The sequence below is a fragment of the Macrosteles quadrilineatus genome, unplaced genomic scaffold, assembly GCF_028750875.1.
Source record: "Macrosteles quadrilineatus isolate MER2022 unplaced genomic scaffold, UCM_ALF_1.0 Scaffold_1__1_contigs__length_201487025, whole genome shotgun sequence".
Classification (NCBI taxonomy): Eukaryota; Metazoa; Arthropoda; class Insecta; order Hemiptera; family Cicadellidae; genus Macrosteles; species Macrosteles quadrilineatus.
In genome coordinates this window covers 187,473,435-187,495,183 of record NW_026542594.1, presented here as the reverse complement: position 1 = coordinate 187,495,183, position 21,749 = coordinate 187,473,435, and the positions used below count along the sequence as shown (strand labels likewise).

The 21,749-nt window shown below is 36.9% G+C and overlaps 1 protein-coding gene across 2 annotated transcripts; it reads left to right on the top strand.

Moving 5' to 3' along the window:
* Nucleotides 1-871: 871 nt before the first annotated feature.
* On the top strand, nt 872-21,308 carry LOC128992110 (acylamino-acid-releasing enzyme-like). 2 transcript variants are annotated; one of them, XM_054415539.1, is made up of 14 exons: nt 872-1,070; nt 2,829-3,040; nt 3,916-4,091; nt 7,454-7,599; nt 7,813-7,950; nt 10,936-11,059; nt 11,623-11,738; nt 12,254-12,446; nt 13,531-13,773; nt 14,777-14,914; nt 15,233-15,453; nt 16,596-16,675; nt 18,138-18,353; nt 20,639-21,308. In XM_054415539.1, the coding sequence occupies exons 1-14, from the start codon at nt 1,059-1,061 to the stop codon at nt 20,745-20,747; spliced, it is 2,124 nt and encodes a 707-aa protein (XP_054271514.1). In that variant the 5' UTR covers nt 872-1,058; the 3' UTR covers nt 20,748-21,308. The 2 variants fall into 2 exon arrangements, with proteins under 2 accessions (XP_054271514.1, XP_054271507.1); XM_054415532.1 differs by lacking the exon at nt 16,596-16,675 and adding an exon at nt 16,489-16,568 and having other exon boundaries at nt 873-1,070.
* The last annotated feature ends 441 nt before the right edge of the window (nt 21,309-21,749 follow it).

The following is a 21,749-nucleotide window of genomic DNA, read 5'->3' as shown; positions in this document are numbered from 1 at the left end:
AAAACAGGTCCAAGAACACTGCCTTGGGGTACTCCAGATTGAATAGGCTTCAAGTCGGTTAAAATTTCTTGAAATTTAATCTGGAAGAATCGTTCATTTAAGTAAGATTTTAACAAACTGTAAAAAGAATGGGGGAGCAAGGATTTAAGTTTATACAGTAGTCCAGTGTGCCACACTTTATCGAATGCCTGTTGTACATCCAGAAATGCAGCAGAACAGTACTTTTTTGTTTCAAATGAATTTTTAATGATGTCTACTAGTCTGTGGGTTTGTTCAACTGTAGAGTGTCCTTTCCGGAAGCCAAACTGATGCTCAGGAATCAAATTTAAGTCTTCTATAATTGGGTTCAATCTTCTTAGGATTAGTTTTTCAAATAATTTGGATACAACAGGAAGCAAACTTATGGGTCTGTAGGACGAGACCTCATTTGGTGGTTTGCCTGGTTTTGGAATTACCACAAGTTGAGCTATCTTCAATTGAACTGGAAAATATTCTAGCCGTAATATTGCGTTAAATATGAAGGTCAGCAATAATATTCCTTTTCGTGGCAATTCTTTCAGAATCCTGCCAGTGATTAAATCGTATCCGGGACTTTTCTTTGGGTTTATTTCCTTTTGTATTACTTTTAGAACTTCGGGCGGTGTACAGGGTGATATAGGCAAAGATAATTGATTAGGTGAATCCAAATATTCAAAAATATCACTCTCGTCGTTTGGTGGATTGGGAAGTAAGGGCTTGAATACTTCTGAAAAGTAATTTGAGAATATACTTGCTTTCTCCATGTTAGTTTTGGCCCAATTTCCATCATTTTTCCTGATAGGTGGAACATGTTGTACTGGGCGCTTTACGTACCTCGTGGATTTCCATAAGGAGTAATCTGTGGCTTCAGTTGGAGATAAATTGTTGGTAAAGTCGGAAAACCATTCATTCTTTAGATTTACTAAACATTCAAAAGTCAAAACAAAATCATCAAACCCAAACTAAATTACAATTTAATTAGTTTAGATTCCGGTGAAGTGAAGCCAAGATCACTTAGTTTTGAACTATTCATTTTGAGTATGGCTCATCAAGTAAGTGTTTATAATTACTTAACTTATCGGCCACAATTCTTATGGATACTGTAAACCTGTGAACTAATAAGGCCTATTATTTTTTAAACTTTTTTTAGGTTATCTATCTGTCATATTTGTATTGATGCACCTACCTTCAAGCCTAGGCTAGACCAATGTAAGTTGATATAATATTCTAATATCTTAGGTGTAAACTCAATGGCGTGACTGGTTGAAATTCCTGTAATCTGAGTCTATCATTAATCATAAATTACTTAGTTATAAACAAAAAAGTTATAAGTTTTAGGCAGAGGATAGGCCTACGCATCCGGTAACTGGACGTGGATTAGGCTTCCGGCAGTAACTGTCATCTTAACGTACCAACTAGGTACCAAACTAACGTACCAACGGTAACCAAACTTGCTGATAATGAAAAAATTGATGGTTAAATTCTGTTTATAAAATAAAATAATAAATGCCTCAAATTCTAACAAAAGATGTAGGCCTACAGTTAGGAAGAAATGGCTTTCTAAGCAAAATCCTTGACAAAAGTTGGTGACACCGATGGGATTCGATCTAAGTACCTCTGAACATCAGCCGAGTACTCTATCCACTAACTTACACCACAAACACCAACGGCAGTACACCATATCGTTGTGTTAATGGTGTTCCGGGCCTCCACAACTCGGTGACGTCACTGCCGGACGCCTAATCCACGTTTGATTACCGGACGTTCATCCTTTGCGTGAGTTTTAAACATTCAACGACATAAATAGGGGCAAATGTTAATAAGTTAGGCTAATTTTATAAGCAAAAAACCCTCTCTAGGTCCTATCAGACATTTAATTGTTTCCATATACCGGTACGTAGAATTTCTATCCCGCAAATGGGATTCTTAGACCATGCGCGGAATTAAAGCAGGATGGGGTAGGCTACAACAGAATTTTTGGTTCTGACCCGGTTTTTCTTCTTTATATTAACTTTGATAAAAACTAAACCCCCAATCGATTGAACTATTGTATCAAAATATAATTGGCTACTTAAAAAGCAAGGTTTAATCAGCTATATAAAACATGATCCTAAGTTACGTCAAGTAAATCACAAGGGATTGAACAAAATTGTTATTCAAAAGGGAATGAAACAGGATTTTCTCAACCTGGTAAGCGGGATATCAATTTTTTTTATGTCGTCTAGATTCACTGCTTATAAGTTAAGCCTTTTGTTAAAGTTTTTCCACGGTGTTTTATCCAAGATATTAGGTTTTTTAAGATTGAAGAAACTTTGTTAACTTATCCGACTTTAAGTTTACTGTAGGCTATAAAATAAATAGATTAAAAATCTTAGGTTCATTCAATACTGTGGATTTCTATAGGCCCTATCAGACATGTGATGATTCAACTTAAGTAAGTTGTGAGTTTAGATCGTGCAAGAGAACAGCCAAAAGATTAAATGCGATGGTGGAGCAATACATGGCAGAATGGTACTTTCTAGTTAGGATATGATGGGGTTAAGTTCACTACGAAAATTGATCAATTAACTTACTTTTATAATTACTGTCAGGCGGGTATAAATCATTAGTTCCAAACCTTTGAAATATTTTAAATAGGCTAGTTTATACGATGAGTTTGTCAGAACTACATTAGGAAAACAAAGTATACCAACAACTAACTCAACATTTGCGTATATAAAAACTGGAAACTATGTGGCTTTAGTGGTAGTATACTCGTGTTCCTTAACGTACAAGGTACTTAATATCCAACTGATATGATTTTCTTACAGTTTGAACATCTGGTGGCAAAATACCGAGCTGTGAGCCAATTTCCTGGGTTAAGCAGCGCAAGGATTTTGTGTAAGGAGGGTTCTAATGTGGTTGTTAGTTCTGCTTGGAGCCAAAAATGTTTAGAAAAGGGAAAGAACTCCAAGTTTATGCAAACTCATTTTGTTACGGATAAAAACATCATTCATACAACTCCTGTGGATATTTCAAACGAGTGAGTAGACATATTGTTCTATTTCCTGAGCTTATACTGACAATATTCCGTAGATAGCCTACTTGAACCAATTTCACTTATAATGCAGGCCTATGTTGTGGACAATATGATTTGTTGGCAGTTCTAATTAGAGTAATTTAGGTAGGGTATTAACTAATGTTATAGGTCAAGTTGCTTCATTTTGTAGCCTACAGAAAACTTTTTCTACGAACATTTATAATGCTATGTTTTACCTTTCTCGGTGCAGGCAAAAATTTAGCTGAACCTTTATTTGTGCTGATTAATATTTAGTAGGCCTAATGATAACTCTAATTTAAAAATGGTCTCTCAATGATCTGTCTTTTTCCTAAATCTGGCCTACGATACTGCTTGCCCGTTGAAGCTGTATTATTGGGTTCTACTCAATAAACAAATATTATCTTGACAATGTTAATTCACTAGTAATTTGGTTGATTTTACAACTAACCAATTTAGCAGTAACTTAACTTAGTGATCCTGCTTTTAAAATCATGCAGGCCTATCCCCTTTAATAGCCTTCAATCGTCATCATGCCTTAGACACATAATGGTAATTTGGTATTTTATCATTATCTTAAGACAAAACTTTATGCTACTGTACAAAACTAATCTCCTTTCCATCTACAGTAGCAATCGTTTACAGCATTTGGATTCCCTAGACCATACGCAAGAGTCCTCAAGGTTAAAGATAAGGCCTTGCTGTTTTTTTAGTCTACTTAAAACATACTTTGAAACGGTACAATTTGTATGAGTACAGTACAATACAATACCATAAGATTTTTATTTGAATACATTTTCATTTTTCATTTGTCCCCCATCAACATTTTACTTTGATTGGTTGTTGTGATTCTCCGCCAGGTTGTTGTCAGCGTGGTCGCCCTCAGGTGTCGGCCGTGCAGTGTTGAGAGAACATGACAATGGCGGGGCAGGTGCGGGGGGCAAGAAACAACACCTAGAGATCTGGCGTGACAACCGACTGGCCCAGCTGATTGACCTCAGTATGCTGGATCAACACGGGGATGTATATACGAGTGGTAAGTCATGTATCTGAAATTGTAATTCCACATTTGTTGATTTTGTTAGCAACCTTAACTCGTTCCCTGCGAGAATCCCATTGACGGGGCGGTCGAAGATGCGACACAGGACAGGTTGAAGGGACAAAATCACCGAAAACGGGACTAAAAGCGTTGACAGACGGGATTTGACGGGAAATTTTACTACCAACTTAAACCTAACTTACACCAAATTAAAGTACAGTATAGGACCAGCACAACATACCGACATAGTTTAGTTGATCCCCGAAAAATGCGGAGGTCACGGTAGACCAACTTGTATAACACAGCTTTGTGACTCCGTTCAGAGTCGTACGCACGCTGTGCCGTATGGCATGACTCTGATCGTAGATCAGCAGCGAACAAGTTAAGTAGGCCTAATATTATTGTCTAGGTAGAGAGATATATAATAGCTCGGTATGTACAACTGGGACCCATGATGTTTACGCAAATAAGAGTAAACGGGTATTTATGATTATTGATTTTTGTCCCATCTAAAAACAACACTTTCTAGGTAGGCTCTGGTCTGGGACAGTTTTCACATTAGGCTACTTCAGGCTAGGCCTAGAGGGTCGCTGTATTTTTACTGAGATAAAAATCTAATGGTGATTGGCAGGATTTGAGCACAGGACCAAAGTCCCACACCCCACCACTAGACCAGCCGGCTGTCCAAATTAATAATGTAATAGCAATAAAGTATAAATAAATTCATCAGAGTCTAATTCATTTTTCTCACTGTTTTGCCTTATATAGGCTTGTGACTTTTGTATAAAAGAAACAAACGTTATGTAACAAATAAGGTGGCTAGATTAGATTGTTTGTCTTTTGTGTCCTTATCTGAAATTTTAATGAGTCTGGCTTCTGTGTGACCTTAAGTCAACTGTTATCATGTAACGACAATCTGTCTTTAAACTGTAAAGTAACTAAGATAAGTTTTTGTTTTACGAACTGCAGTTAACAATGGTAGGGAAATTTTACCTTTTCACCAGTAGGCAATCAAAAGGTCATCCCTATGGCAATACTGAGAAAAGTTAGTAACTTTTTGATGGTTCGAAACTGGGACTAGCTATCTTAGGGACTTGCTAAATTAGGGGTCTGACTTAGGGGAGGTACGAATAAGGCATTAGTTCAAAATTCCTCCGTGAACAGCGCTGTAGTAGAGAGCACTTTGGCAATGAAGGTTTACTAATCGCAAAAATAGTTCTGTTCATAAAATAAAACTATAAATGCCTCAAATTCAATTTTATAATTATAAAATTAAACCATCATAAACCTAACCGAACTAACCAAACTTGCCGATAATGAAATAATATAAAAAAGTTTACTAATAGAACAAATAATTCTGTTGATTAAATAAAACTAGAAATTGCTTAGTTGAAATTGTATACTGACTTAATAATAAAATTAAACCGTCATAACCGAACCAAACCAACCAAACTTGCTGATAATGAAAAAATCTTAGACAAAAAGTTAATGCTACCAGCGGGACTCAAACCCGGAACCTTCATCATATCAGCCCGGCACGCTAACCACTAGACCACCGAAACCGATGTCTATAACCCGTATTATTACGGTAATGGGGTTCCCTCAGCTAATAAGAAGCCCACAGCTGTCATCGTAGGCTCATCTATACCTCCCCTGAGTAAATACCCTAAATTAGGCTTCCAACAGATGGTCCTGGCTAAATTAAATATATACAGCTGATCTTAGAAAGTAACAAAGCTACACTGACTACCCACACTCACTACCGTACCTCACTACCTGCAAGGTCCCGCATTAGGAATAATTATATGGCTTGATTGCTGGAATAATAGCTAAAAAAACATCCATAAACATGATCATGATATGTATAATCTATGAATGATAATGATCTGCCAATTTAAATATACAAAAACGCTATTATGTAGGTTTGCTATAATCTTTATCTTTTTATTTCAAAATAACGTTAATTAGGAAATATATATTGTTTTAATTTTACTGAGGTCTGTTCTTCTGTATGTGAGTATTTTATGCATCGTGATGAACCGTTTCGTTCACAAAGCACAACTTGTACCAAAAGTGATTTTCTGGAGTTTGCTCAAATTATTCCCGTCCTTGGCCTCACCTTGCTCGTGAAAATTGGCGTTCCTGTTGGTTGCCATATACATGAAATTTGAGTGTGCACCAGAAAATACCACTTTCAATCCTAGTAATGAAATATATGTATACTATTTCATTACTCTTCAAAGAGTGAGTTATTGCAGCCTGTGGCGCTATACTTGGCTGGAAACTAAGACATTAAATGTATTAGTTTGAACCCTTACAAGTAATATTGAATTTTACAAGTATCAAGTATTGGCCTTTTTCTTTAATTCACTACCACTAGTGGAATGTGGTTTGGTTAGGGTTTTCTAACTCTTACTAAACTCTATACTAACCTCACCTAACCTGCCCAAAGTTTAACTCACTACCACTTTTATTACTAACTAGCTGTAACCCGCGGGCTTTGCCCCGTTTAACTTCTTAATTTTCAAGATTATCTCGTTCGCATGGCTCAATCACGTCCTGGTTGAAGTTTGTTCGCTACGCTCACTCACCTTTAGGTTGGAGCTCGTTCGCTACGCTAACTCGCCTCCAGGTTGAAGTTCGTTTGCTACGCTCACTCACCTTTTGGTTGCAAATTAGCTGTTGTCATAAATGTAAAAGAAATAATAGTGCTGCACCCTGTTGGTAATCCTTGTAACTTTAATGCTATTGAACATCATAGAACAGAACCAACTTGTTTAATTGAAACAGCTGTTAAGCTAATAACAAGAAATAATTCCATTTCTCATAAGGTTAACATGGGAAACTCCAGAGCCACTGGGGCGGAGCCCGAAAGGATTTTTGAAATAAGAATATGCCTATATGTTAATCGGGAATGTGAGCTATCATCATGCCAAATTTCAGCCCAATCCGACCAGTATTTTTCGCGTTCACTTGTCACAAACATACATCCATCCAAACTTTCTCATTTATAATATTAGTAGGATTAGTAGGATAATCTATTGCTCTAAAAACTAGAAAATCTATTGGTAGTGAATTAACGGAAAAGGTCCAACCAAGTATTGTTTGTTCCAATAGGTCTCTGACCAAAAGCACCTTGGTTTGTTTAATACATTATCTGTGTCGTTAAGGCCTGAGGCCTGTTGGATGACCAAATGGAAAGTCAAAACTGATTCCGAACGAACCTCATCAGAAAATAATTGTTATTTACATTTCTTATTTGTAGCTCAACATTTTTTGTTTTTCAATTTGTTCCGAATTTGTGTAATCACTTTAGCTTAATAATTTAGAGGTTTACAAGCAATTTTTTACTTGTACAGGGGAGTTCAGCTGTCTGGAGTGGTCTCCTTGTGAAAAGAAGCTGCTCTACGTCGCTGAGAAGAAGCAACCCAAAGCTGAACCTTTTTACCCGAGCAAACCTAAGGATAAAGATTCAACTATTCCTGACGAGAAACTACCCAAAATGGTAAGTATTTTTATACTCTCTCCAACTAGACCAAGTGAACTTGTGAAAATATAATCCATTTATTAGTACACACGTAGGCATTTGAATCATTTGAAAGCCCTGCTGCTCAAATACTACTTTATTTTTTTACGACCTTTAAATCTTAGCTTCTTTTATGTCATCCGATTTTCTTGAAGCAGGGCAATAAACATTGGAATGTGTGTTGTTTTGTAGGGGGAAGAACATGTTTTCCGTCAGGACTGGGGAGAAACAATGGTCGGCAAACATCAGCCTGTATTGTGCGTCTGTGATTTGACACTCGGAACTGTCTCTGTGACGTCAGGCATCCCAGACGACGTGTCTGTTGGACAGGTACGTAATTTAACAGTGACATTGTTGGAGAGTGCAATTAGAATTCTCTAGTGATTAGACCAATTAGCCAATTAGAGGTCACCTAAAGGCGGGGACACACTTGTCATACACCCTTCCGATCCTACTACGATCCGATTTGCGGGATTCCAGAAGGATCGGTGCGGGATCGGAGGGGGTGAACACACGTCATACACGCTTCCGAACCGGCGACCCATCTCCGATTTCCTCCACCGGGTAGATCAACACTCGCCAGTCTGATTCGTAAACGTAAACTACGTGCAGAAGGTGATAAATACTGTATGTTCAAAAACTTTGGTATTCAGGATTTAGCCATGGTGGCGGTATGTCTAGATGAAGAGGAAGAAAGTCAGACCTGGAGGGCAGTAGAAAACGGAGAATTTGGGTCCATTCTGCATGGAAGGAAAGCAGAAGTGCCCATTATATATATTATAGGTTTTTCTCTCTCGAGTTCGTTTAGCTCTTCTACCCGTCCGATTTTCATGATTGAGTTCTCGAATTGAAGGTATGCACGCACAGATTTCAAATCAAGCATCGGCATATATTTATCTTAAACCATTGTTCCTAAACCTTAAGAAAAAAGGTTATTTTTAAGAAACCACCCGTCCTGCATCCGACAAACGAATAGACTGCAGTGTCGGTGCGTGATCGGAGTCAAAATCGGAGTAGGATCGGAGTATGACGTGACGCGTGTCGGAGAGGTGTAAACAACCGCGTTCAATGTTATGTACCATTCCCCTCTCCGACAGTCGTACCGCAGTATGATCGGAGTCGGATCGGAAGGGTGTATGACAAGTGTGTCCCCGCCTTAATACAACACTGATACCACAGAGAAGTGAGGTACAAAGAAAACACTCTTACTGTGCGCTTTCAGCTCCGGTACGTTGGGCTGGAAATATACTTGTAACGACCAAGGAAGAGTACAAGCAGCAAGTGCTGTGCGGAAATTCCTATCGCACAAGGCACAGGGTCTTCCTTCACCAAGGGCGTTGTAGTACATGATGGCGAGGGGGGCGGTGTTGGACCCTGCCCCAGACACCAGCGACTATTTCTAGACACCGCTTAAGTGTATCATTGAATTTGTCTTCTGTCCGTTAGGGCCCCTTCACACTGGGCCACCATGGTGGCGACACCGGTGGCGACACTGGTGGCCGGTCAAAATGTGCATGGACCACCAGTGTAGCTGCAGCCACAAAGCTCACAGATGGACGTCGAAGAGTCAGGTGCTTAGCGTATATATTTTTTTTGAAATTGTGAAAACATAAAAAAAACATATTTTTTTGTTCATCCGTTTTTATGAGATATAAGTACCAGAGAGACTTTTTTCATTCACTACCAAGACCTTAGAAATAACCTTGACACGTTTCACAATTACTACAGTACTTACTCAAGAATGAGTGTTTTAAGTTTTGATGAGCTTCTGGGACGTCTGAAAGATAAAATATCTCTAGAAGAGAAACTGCTACTAACGTTGCAAAAAAATTAAATAAAAACATAGTTAATATACCATTTATTAATAACACTGTAATAAATGTATACTCAATGTATACATTGCAATGACGGAAAGATGTAAATGAAATAGGGTACCTATACATTTTGTTATATCAATAAAATCGTTTCCCCATATTTATTACCTTAACAACTTCAAAAGATTAGTAAACTAGTTTACTGATTAATGCCCGCTGGTAATGACTGGTGGCGCTGCCAGTCGCTCGAATGTGAACAGTCCGATAAGAAACCATGGTACGACGTGGTGGCGCCACCAGACTGGTGTCTCTGAAAATCGCAAACCCCGAGCCACCGCATTTCTGGTCGCGCGGCCAGATGCGCCACCAAAGCTCAGTGTGAAGATGTCCCATTTAAATCAATGCTAATGTAACGTAGTCACCATGGTGTCGCCACCGGTGTCACCACCATGGTGGCCCAGTGTGAAGGGGGCCTTACATACTCTGTGCAGATGATTAATTACTTACTAGGTTTGACTATTGGTATAGGTAGACATCCCATTCCAATTTTAAGTTGTCAGTGGATATTAAAAATAAACCTAGCTCAATTGAGCTGATAGAGTGTCCTTGCCATTAATTTCTGTTGAATGTGCCAACATTTAAACCTAGACAAACTGCCTAAATCATTGCATCTTTTGTCCTATCAACTGTCACAGTGACAAAACTGAGGAGGAGGATAAACGTTTTACAGGAGCACACTGTGTGAGTGTTGATTGATTTTACTGTGTTCTATTTTAATAAGATCTTGGCTTCAGCTCCATATAGATAGGTCTATTTCAGTTTACAAAATACTGATGGAAGGTGGTATTAGTGTTAGTCCAGGATCTGAAGGGGGTTGAGTGTGCATGGAAAGCCTGACGCAAAGCTGGACTATGTAGGAAAACTTCAGAGAGTAGATTGAAGCGAGAATCAATGTGAAATTTTGCTAGATAAGCTAGCCGAACTCTGTAATTTTCTTTTTAGCCACATTTCTGTAATAATTCATAATCACGATTGCTAATGATGTTCACGGTTTTGCCGCAATGGCAGAAGTTGATGATGTCTCTGCGAATGGGAAGATGTTTCCAATTTCGCCGTGACCGAAGAAGATGTTATTGTTTCTAACAAGACTGTAGAAAACATTCTAGATTACATGTTAGCTTCATACTAATCGCTTATAAAAAAATAATTTCCGAACTCAAGTTTGGGATAGGCGGATTTTCGGAATAGTGGGACTCTACTATAGCTGTTTCTTTATACAAATATTAAAAGCCCAATGCTTGAAGACAGCTGTCCAGTTTTAATCAATCAAAAAGCTGTGTTCTCGAGATTGAACCAGCGTCCTTTTAATTGTCAGGTGAGCACTCCGACCACTCAGCTACCCAGCGCTGCATACTGAATATTGAAATATGTTGTGGGTTTTAAAGTCAGTGTACATCAAAGTCTACATTTGTGGGATAAGCAAGACATGACAATGTTACAGGCTCTCTGGGTGCCTGATGGCATAGTGGCTGTGGCCTGGCCCCATACACCTCGCAGGCTAGGCATAGTGTACTGCACCAGTCGACCTAGCTATGTCTTTCATCTCACTCAAGATGGCACATTCAGTGAGTACTTGTGTATTATTTATCTTTTTGTAGGCACGAGTATTCTGTAAAACTGAGTATTGGTTGGTTAACTCATTGGTATGAGTGAACTGGGAAACACAGTCTGCTATAGCCTAATATTATTGGATATATATTTTTTTTAGTTTTTCTAATGGAAATTGTTTATTTTAATTGCTGTTCTTGTAGTTTTCTAGTACCATGAGAGTTTAAATTGACTGAAAATAAGCACAAGAGAATATGAGATATGGTTACTTGTTGTAAATACCTTTTCATGATAGTTATACACTGGTATCTACGGACATCCAAAGCCAGAGAGAAATATAAGATGGTTAGGTGTGGTTGAAGAACAGAAATCTTGATTGCTGAAACCCTTCACTCCCAACAAATAGTACTTAACATTTTATTAGCGCTATTCACAATCTATCCGTGACCACTGTTTCTCGTAATGTGGACTGCAATCTTGAGAGGAACATTGCAGAAATATATCATTGATGTAGAAGTAATAGGTAAATTTAGAGTTGATTTGAGAGAACTTGTCATTGTAATGAGTGAATGTGTTTCAGTAAAGTTGTCCAAGGACGATGTAGCTGCTCAGTCTCCGAGACTGTCACCTGATGGTGAATATCTTGTGTGGCTACAGCGGCCGGTCTACGGGCCTCACCACGCCTGTCACGAGCTGGTAATACTTACTACATGTCTCAATGTTATAGCTATTTTAGGCTCCTCAGATCCGAATGAAACAACCTACTAGGTTATATAAACTATATGATCAATACCTAATGATAATGTACAATTAATAAATGTACTAAAGGTAGTGTTTGTGTACCCGTACCCTATCCTTGAGTTTTGAATCTTGAAACTAAAACCAGCATTGACATTTTTTTCCTGATGAGCTTTAGTTTATGACTTCCAATTTGGAAGTTATTTTTGTTGTGTTTAGTTATGATTGTTTTCATTTATAGGGGGATCAAAAATCAACACTGTACAGTCAAAGAACATATAAGACATAAACAGTGAGGATTCTTAAATGTTTAACTCCATTGTTTATTTTTAGCATAGCTGTAATGGCTTCTGAACTGTCAAAATTTGGTCTAGATTATATTTTGAGGTAGCTCCAAATACACGCACACCACAGGATATATGGGATTGAATTTGGTTGTTAAACCATTTCTAAAACACACTTTCTGAACACAGGTGAAGGCAGTGTGGGGGGCTATCCCTCACCCTCTAGTGCCCATAGTTCAGACCAGCATCCAGTGTGCCAGTGGACATCTGTTCTACGGACTGTACTGTCAGTCGCTGCCGGCCAGGTGCTTCATTGATAACAACAAACTGATGCTCAGCACAGGACAGCATTCTAGCGTCGTCACCTACAGCGTCAACACAGGTGAGTCGAGTCTGTAAAATAGTCAAAGGTCTTTAGTGAGCTTACCCAATAGGGAAGAAGCTAATACCGTAGATAACATGGTAAGACCTAGACCCAGGGCCTATGTACGGGTACTCAGTTTTGATGTCTTCAGAAGCCAAACACATCATTTGTTTAGATTTAGTGTTTGTTGGCACAATAACTTAAGTGAAAATCATCTGATTTTAATGAAATTTTGTATAATCATAGACTAACCAACACAAGTAGACTTCTCATCCCATTGTAAATTTTGAAGCTCGTTTTTCATGTCTAGTTCATGTACGCCACACTGGGCGCTAGTGTCGACGAAATTTTGTTTCTATTATTTTGGGGTTAATTTCTTGATTTGTGCTTTACTGTTTGGTTAAATAACTAGGGGACAATTTATTGTTTATGATTATATCGTATATTTGGTTAAACGAGGTTTTAAATGACTGTATTAACGGGAAACAAATTGTAAACAAAACACGACCTCTACATAAACCGTACAGAACTAACAATAAAATTGTCTTCATCTGTTCCATTAGGATGAGAAATCTACTAAGGGAGTATGTTTTATCTATGGTATAATGGTGTAGCCTTGTTTGAGGTGTGTTAATCGTTACAAGGAAATAAAAAAAATGGAAAATTTTAAATTCAACATAGGCCTAATTCTAATGGAGAATATGTCAGCCATTGTAGTTTGCTTCTTTATGGATGTATTTTGATCAAATTTAGCAAAATTGTTCATCATACTATACTATCACAAAACACACATTATTAACCTTTGTGCAGCAGCTAACCTGGGTACTCGTTAAACCTAATAGAAAAAAATCTGACATGTTTGAGTAATTATTTTTGTGAAAATCAAATCAGGCAAAGGGAATGATTTGAGGTACTACAAGGGGAAAGGACTTCACCTTAGGGTACTCCTCGCTTAGTTGGTAGGTTTGTTGCGGCAGTTGTGTCTTTGTTTTGATCATCAGATCATTCTTTAAATTAAGTTTGCACTTGTTTTGTATTTGAAATCGCTCATTAAATTACCTATTATTTTATTTTTAGACTTGTAAGGTTTATTTTCCAACAGACAGTGGAGCTGTGTGCCAAGTAACGGAGGAGATTGGCAGTGTAGTGGTGATGGACGTGTGTACCCAAGGATCATTGGCACTGTGCTACAAGACTGTGGTAGACACTCCACCGAGCCTGTATCTGGCTCATATCAACAAGGAAACTCTGCGTCTGCAACCTCTAGTCGTTAGACAACCCGTGTGTCCACCCGTGAACCTGAAGTATGTCCTAGAGCTGCAGGCAGAGGTCAAGGATAAATTCAGTAAGTGTTAAGGTCGGTTTCCCTAGCTGCCAAATCCGGTTGTTGAATACGGCTGTGTTTTTTTACACAAATTCAATGCAAAAGGGTCAGCTAAAGGTGTTTTCCTAGGGGGTGAAATTGCGAGGTACTGTATCCCACAGCAGCCTGCGAGACGGGCGACTGCTCCAAGAGTAGTCAGTCCCGCACCCCGCGATGTAGTCATGCTTCTGGACTGTTTTTGGCATAGTTCATCAAGCCTGTGAATTGTATAGGTTTGTAGGTTTAAAGTCGTAACAGTGACTTTCTTTTGACGACTTTATTTGTTTAGTTTAAGTTCTGAAGGTTAAAAATTAAAAATTCAACCTTAAACTACGACAATTTATGTAGTTCAAACTATTTTTTTATCAATTAGCAATGTTGTGCCAAACTAATTTTTGTGGGATATGAATATTTAGTTAAACTCTGCACATTCTGATTACAATAGCATCTCTGAAAGATAAAAACGTAAAAACTAATGCATAAACTTACCCCACAATTAAATATTTCAGTTTTAGAAAAATACCCCTTCCATAAAATCTTGCATCATACAATCATGCAGTAGTTGTATTTGGTAGCCAATTCGACTACCAGGAAAGCCTGCCTCTAACTACTCCAGCCACAATAGACCAAAATTTCTGGTCAACTCTCTCAACTGCATAAATAATGTTTAAACTCTTTGAAATGCATGCACTTGGCTGAACTAAAAATGGCTGTTAAAGAGTTTTCAGAGTCTAAAAATTCTTCTAAATTTGAAATTCTTGCCTGTCCAGAAGAGTCTAGATAAGATCATTTGATCATAAATTTTGACCCACTAGAAATAGACTATTCTGAAGGCAATCTGTTGACAAGTGAGTTTGTATTTTCAAAGTAAATTTGGACACTAGTATTATTTATTGCTGAGATTTTAATGTATCAGGGCATTAGAAGTCCCAATGCTGAAGGGGGATAAGATTGGACCAGTCACTGACTCTGGTGTTGTTTGCAGACGATTTCAACGCTATTTACTACGGCCCTGCTGAAGGCGAAGAGAAGAGCGTTCCTTTGATAGTCTGGCCCCATGGAGGCCCACATGCCATGTTCTTTGAGTGCTACTCAGTCGTCAACCAGTTTTTTGTCAGTGCTGGTGAGAAGGCTATTATTTATACAGGGTGCGGCAGTCTTTCAGTGGTTTTATTATAAACATTGACAAAGATGCAAATTTAAACTTAAGGTCAGCAAGAGTCTCAATTGGATTTACCACTAAGCATTAGGGAAAAAAGCTGCAGATAAAAACAGTTATTATGCTATGATGCTCAAAATTAATAGGAAGATACAATCAGTGTTATTTTACTCACTCATTCACATGTTACAATAATAATAGGATATTCTTAGTAGTCTTTTACCAAGGTAACAGGTGTCACTTTAGTAATAGTGTTATCTATAGCCTCTGTCTGCTCTGTAGGTTTCGCCACTCTCCAGGTGAACTTCAGAGGATCCACAGGTGTGGGGCAGGCGGGTGTAGACTTTCTACCAGGTCGTGTTGGCGACACCGATGTCAAGGACTGTCACCAAGCTACGTTGGCAGCCTTGGAGCAGTTACCTATCCTGGACCCTGGCAAAGTAGTGTTGTATGGAGGATCTCACGGAGGCTTCCTGGTCACTCACCTGGCAGGTCAATACCCGGTAAGTGACAATATTGACGGATATAACTTGGTATAAGAATTTATTCAAGCATCTAATGTTGCAGAATTGTGTCTCACGCCTAAAAAAAGGAATGATAATCTTATTTATGTTCAAATTCATATTTGCTACTGCTTTATAAATTTTCCAAAATATTAAACGATTACTTGTAACAGTTTTGAAATTTTAAGGTGCTGGCTATTGCAGATAGATGTTGTCTGAGTTAGGAAAAATTCTCTCTGGAGCTCTAGTTTAGTTATGAACTACAGAGTTCTCAATATCTTTGCAAATTCTTCACTGATATCTGACTTATTTCTCGATTCTCCTGAGATTGTTTGCAGTACAAATTCTTACTTAAACTATCTTGAGCAAAACCTCGCTCAGTTTGTTCCCACACATTTATTTTGTCCCAAGAATTAAAATTGAATCCTCTATCCAACTAAAAAAAAATGTGAATTTGTACAAAAAAATAATTATTCTAAATTCTTTTGATTTTTTAAATTAAAATTTGTAAAAAATTATAACCTTACCTAGAACTCAGTTATGGAAGAACACTTGTAGAATAGCACAACTTTTCCAAACACTTCCTCAAATTCAATATAACTGAAAATGCTGACAGTGATACTAAATTATTCCAATTTTGATGTAAAATGTAAAGATTGTGTGTTTTTTCTGTGTCAAAGTGGACCCTTTCCCATTCAGGTAAGCTTGCTGTTCTAACAAAGATTGAATATCTCTGCCAATCAATGTTGCAAACAACACATTTTGTAAAGTTGAAATGTAAAAAAAACAATGATGCAAATGACATTTTTTTGTGTGGGATATTTTGTTTTTAAAAATACATCGGTTGGCAGCACTTTCAAACGATTTGCGTGAGCAAATTGCTGTGTTGGCATTGGTGCGGCCAGAATGTTTTGTGTTTTCTGAAAATATTTTATTCTATACTCTTGTCACTTGCAACGTTGTTCGGCGGAGCGATTCGATTCTTAAAACCTAGGTCGTTGTGCTGTGTTACGCATTGTTTTCTTGTGTTCGTAGGATCTGTTCCGAGCAGTAGTAGCCGTCAATCCCGTCGTTGATCTAGTCTCCATGCTGGCCACCACCGATATCCCCGATTGGTGAGTAAGCTCTGCGTTTTGTTGCAGGACTTTTACAAAGCCGTTGTTGCACGTAACCCTGTTGTCGATGTCGTCTCAGTTCTCTCTCTGTCTGACATTCCAGACTGGTGAGTTGTTATTTTGTTTAGTTCCGTTCGCTTTGGTTCTTCTTTCCCCGACTAACGTCCTCGCATGAAACTGTCAATTTAGTGTACGGTGAAATAAAATGGTTCTGGTTGTCAACAATTTGAGATTGAAAGTTCAATAATTAATATAAGTATAACTATAAGTAACTATGATAATTTGCTTTACGTAACAGACGCTGTAGATATATTGTTCTTTGTCTCTGGTGAAATTTTCTTACAAACTTTGTAGTATATCATAAGTTATTTTTGCATGGTTTGCTTTGTATGATAAGTAACATTGACAATTTCAATCCATGTTTTTCCATGTTAAAATAAAGACATTATGTTTCATTTCAAGTAAATTAATTCACAACAGTTTTTCTCTTTGGAATATTTCTAACAGTTTTCACATAAACTAATAAAGGGGGGTGTAGAAATTGCACATTTCAAGTTGTTTCAAAACTTGATTCCGAGGCAAAACAAAAGTAATACAATACCTCTTTACCTTCCAGAGATTATGTTTGTATAATACAGTTATTAAATAAATAAAACTAATAATTAAATTTGTTGCTTTAAACCCTACAAAATAAACAGTAATTTACCTATATCATACAGGTTGCGTTTACAAAGAAGTAACCTATTTAAAATCCATTTTCATAAACTGTTTTGTCTCTGGTTACAATTAGACTGTGGTTAAATATTCAACTGAAGGATCAGTTTTACTTATTACAAATTCACATTTAAAACTTTATAAAGAAAGTTGGTCCGCGCTAGGGGAGTGAAGCTCTAAAGGAATTAATTAACCTTATTACTGTCATTAGCATTTGTCCCTCCCCTAAACAAAAACCATTAAAAAACAAAAGCTTTAAAATGGCATTTCAATCATTAAAATTGGTTAAGTGGGATGGTAAAAAAGAGATGTTACAGATAAACCCCTTGATTGTATTCAATTTTTTCACATCTATTATTTTTGTAAAGATATTTCAACAGTGAACATGAAAATACCACTGCTCGGTTATTTAATAAATCTGAATGAAGTTTTAATACATTTTAACTCAAATTTCATAGATAGGCCTATAAACCAAACCTTTGATTGACACTATTTATATGTACTAATTTACATGAAATAAACAAAGAAGAAGATTTGATATGAAAGATCCAACCATTGCTAATCCACTCAGTACGTAAAAGTTTAAAATTATTATCACTTTAAAGTTTTGGAAAGTTTTTTAGAGGACGAAAAACTTGGCTTGGATTGCATTAGCAAGAAGGAGTGAATACACAACTAACTTAACCAAGAAAAGACTTCTAGACGGTTGAAAGCACACAGAAAATTCACAACACAGTTAACTGGCTATTATGCCCCTACAAGGGCTTCTTTAGATGAAAGATCTTCCTTCATGTACTATTAATTATCACTATGTATTTTTAACGTGTGTGATTACTCACTATGAAATGTCCGCAGGGCCGTCGTAGAGGCTGGCTTCACATACACAGGCAAGGAGCAGGTAGAGATGACTCCCGAGTTCCTCGCACAGCTGCGACGTGTTTCTCCTATACAGTACGCTGACAAAGTTAAGGCTCCGACGTTGCTCAACATCGGCAAGAAGGACCTTCGGGTGCCTCCGTCCCAAGGCACTATGTACTACCACACGCTCAAAACATTCAACGTGCCTTGCAAGTGAGTTGGACATTATCTGTCTCTACTGAATCTCAAGAATACTGTCGGGGAAATAAATATGTGCACTCGAGTTTGAGCCTAAATATCTCTGAGATGAATTATCAGATTTTGTTGAAACAAAAATTAAATGTAAGTTTGTTTAAATACATTTTACGTGGTAACAATTTAAAAATTTTCCGTTTACCAGAAAAATTTATATAGTTGAAAGATCCTAAAAAGTACCGGTTTTTAAGGAACTCTGCACTAACACTGAACTTTAAAAATTAATTGTAAACAAACCACTGAGCCAATCTTTCTGAAATTTTTATGGCTTATTGGTAGGTTTATTGTTAACATTTCCATTCATTTTAAAATTTTTACTCACAATAGTTTTTATGCTGCTGTTAATTTTTAAAACCTATGCTAACATCGTTAATAAGACGCTAAAAATTTCGTTCAAAATACCATCGTGTTTGTCGTGACACAAGAAATAACACCAATATGATAGATTTATAATGCGAACAAAGGTGTTTTTTAAACAGATTTATATTTGTAAACAAAAATTTCTCCCGCGACTGGCAGCGGGCCGCCTGGTGTGCGTACGATATTTCCCAGCCGGGCGGGAGCGCGGCGAATCTGCGACGTTGCCGATGTGTACCTGGCCAGTGGCCACCACACTGACATTGCATGGGCAGCCTATTCACTCACGGCAAACAACTTTGAAAATCAATATTTAGCTTCTGCCTTAATTTTTCGATCGTTGGAAACATTTTTTGCACGTAAAATTCATATAAGTACCTTCGTATCGCTCCCACGGTAAATTGGTCCACATTTATCCTTGTTCCGATGTTAAAACAATTGGCCACATGATCATACACGGGATAACGTTTGTCACAGCACTTTTCTTTTTCCGCATGAAAGAAACAAATCGCACTAACTATCATCTGTATTTCACCATCGAAAAAATTCCGGCGAGGAGCCATTTTCGAATAGATGTTACCGACCGGTGTAAAAATCTAAGACGAACTGGTTAGCTTGGTTAGTCATCTCTCATAGCGACCATAGTTCAAGAAAGGTGGGAGCTAATGTTTACATTCCATTACTCATCGGATATTCCAGCTGAACGCAACACTTCCCGGAAAGGGTGATGACCGCTCCGATTTATACTCTCAGTTGTATATTTAAAAGTGGCAAATTAAAGAAACCATAAAATAAATACTGGTGGAAAATATTTACTTGGCGTTTAGCTGTTATAATTTTTTAACTAGCTCAATCAACACAAAACAGTTGGCTTGTTGCTTGTAATACAAAATTAATTTTTCATACCACCATAGTTAACTTATTATAATGTATTTGTTTCATGACTAGTTAATTAGAATATATTGTTAGTAAATTTATGTAAATTTCAAACTAAATATTGATATACACAGTTGTTTGCCGTGAGTTAATACCGATGCAATGTCAGTGTGGTGGCCACTGGCCAGATACACATCGGCAACGTCGCAGATTCGCCGCGCCCCCGCCCGGCTGGGAAATATCGTACGCACACCAGGCGGCCCGCTGCCAGTCGCGGGAGAAATTTTTGTTTACAAATATAAATCTGTTTAAAAAACGCCTTTGTTCGCATTATAAATCTATCATATTGGTGTTATTTCTTGTGTCACGACAAACACGATGGTATTTTGAACGAAATTTTTAGCGTCTTATTAACGATGTTAGCATAGGTTTTAAAAACTAACAGCAGCATAAAAACTTTTGTGAGTAAAAATTTTAAAATGCATGGAAATGTTAACAATAAACCTACCAATAAGCCATAAAAATTTCAGAAAGATTGGCTCAGTGGTTTGTTTACAATTAATTTTTAAACTTCAGTGTTAGTGCAGAGTTCCTTAAAAACCGGTACTTTTTAGGATCTTTCAACTATATAAATTTTTCTGGTAAACGGAAAATTTTTAAATTGTTACCACGTAAAATATATTTAAACAAGCTTACATTTAATTTTTGTTTCAACAAAATCGGATAATTAATCTCAGAGATATTTAGGCTCAAACTCGAGTGCACATATTTATTTCCCCGACAGTAGGTTTGAATTTGATATTCAATCACAATTCAAGAAAGTCTAATACAGTGTTGTTATGATTGCACGGATGTTGTTCATTGTACCGTGTACTTAAAAATGAAGAAAACTATTTGAATATTGAATATATTGGATACACCTTAGACCATCACTCAATTGCTATTCAGTAATAGTAGAACTGTTAGAGTACATGAAATGACATGTTATCTGACTATTGTTAAATTTCCAGGATGAACCTGTACGATGACAATCACTCATTGTCTACAGTGCCTGTGGACATAGACGCAACCATCAACGCAGTTCTGTGGTTCCAACAACACTTGGCTGAAAAGCAATAATATGTGCCTCAATAACTATTTAGCAGCTGTCGGCCTGATCTTATGTCTAGTTTATATTATATGCGTTGATTTGTAGTATAAGACAGTAACATCTATTTCATCTTATAACTTTTTAAACCATTTAAAAATATCAATGAATTACAATTTTTCCATCAATTACAAGTACCTGTCATGGTTTTCTTGATTTTTTTCGTACCAAAACTGAAAAAAATCCAAAGATAAGAGAATATAAATCAAATTTGTAATCATTTACAATTACTGATTACAATGAAGAAAAGAGATTCCTTTTGTTGGTCAGGCTAGACAGCAGAGTAGGTAGGCAGCTGCTTATAAGTTAAAGTACTTCTATTGTTCCAAAACAAGTGGCACACTTTAAAGTGTGGATATGACAGTTTGCATTCTGTTGAATATGTGTCACATGTTGTACAGAAAAAAATCATAAGTTGTATTATGCAACAGCAATATGTCATTTTTTATGGCAAATTGTTTAATTTTCACGTGCCATTTTATACTAACAATTTATATTACTGTAATTTACTAAGAAAAATAAATTGGATGATATATTTTCTAAGATACTTTATATTGTCTTTGTAAATTACCTAAAAATTCACAATCTGATTCTGAAAATAATTCCTTTGCCAGCTAACCTGCAAACTAAAGAAATTTTATTTGATTCAATTGATGTATTTAATTAATTTTTTGAAAATTCTCTCTACATTTTTCAATATTTTAAATTTCTGTATTTTCCATACAAATGCTTAATCAAGTTTCTAAACAGGAAATTTTAAAATTATTTACACTTTATCTTATCGTACATTTCAGAGTTAAGCTCCTAAACATGATAAATTTTAACTTAAGACAATATTCACAAAAAATATTATATATCCAGGGAAGTTTGTTTTGTTTGTATTTTGCTTTTCATATTTACTTATTAATTATTTTTTATTTCAATAACTCTATAATACAAAATAACTGGTTTAAAAACACACAGGAAATGAAGTG

Bases quoted from the DNA above. Each gene is read 5' to 3' on its own strand.
- LOC128992110 (XM_054415539.1), top strand. The intron at 11,739-12,253 runs GTAATACTTACT...TTCTGAACACAG, and splicing joins ACCACGCCTGTCACGAGCTG to GTGAAGGCAGTGTGGGGGGC. The intron at 12,447-13,530 runs GTGAGTCGAGTC...ATTTTCCAACAG, and splicing joins CACCTACAGCGTCAACACAG to ACAGTGGAGCTGTGTGCCAA.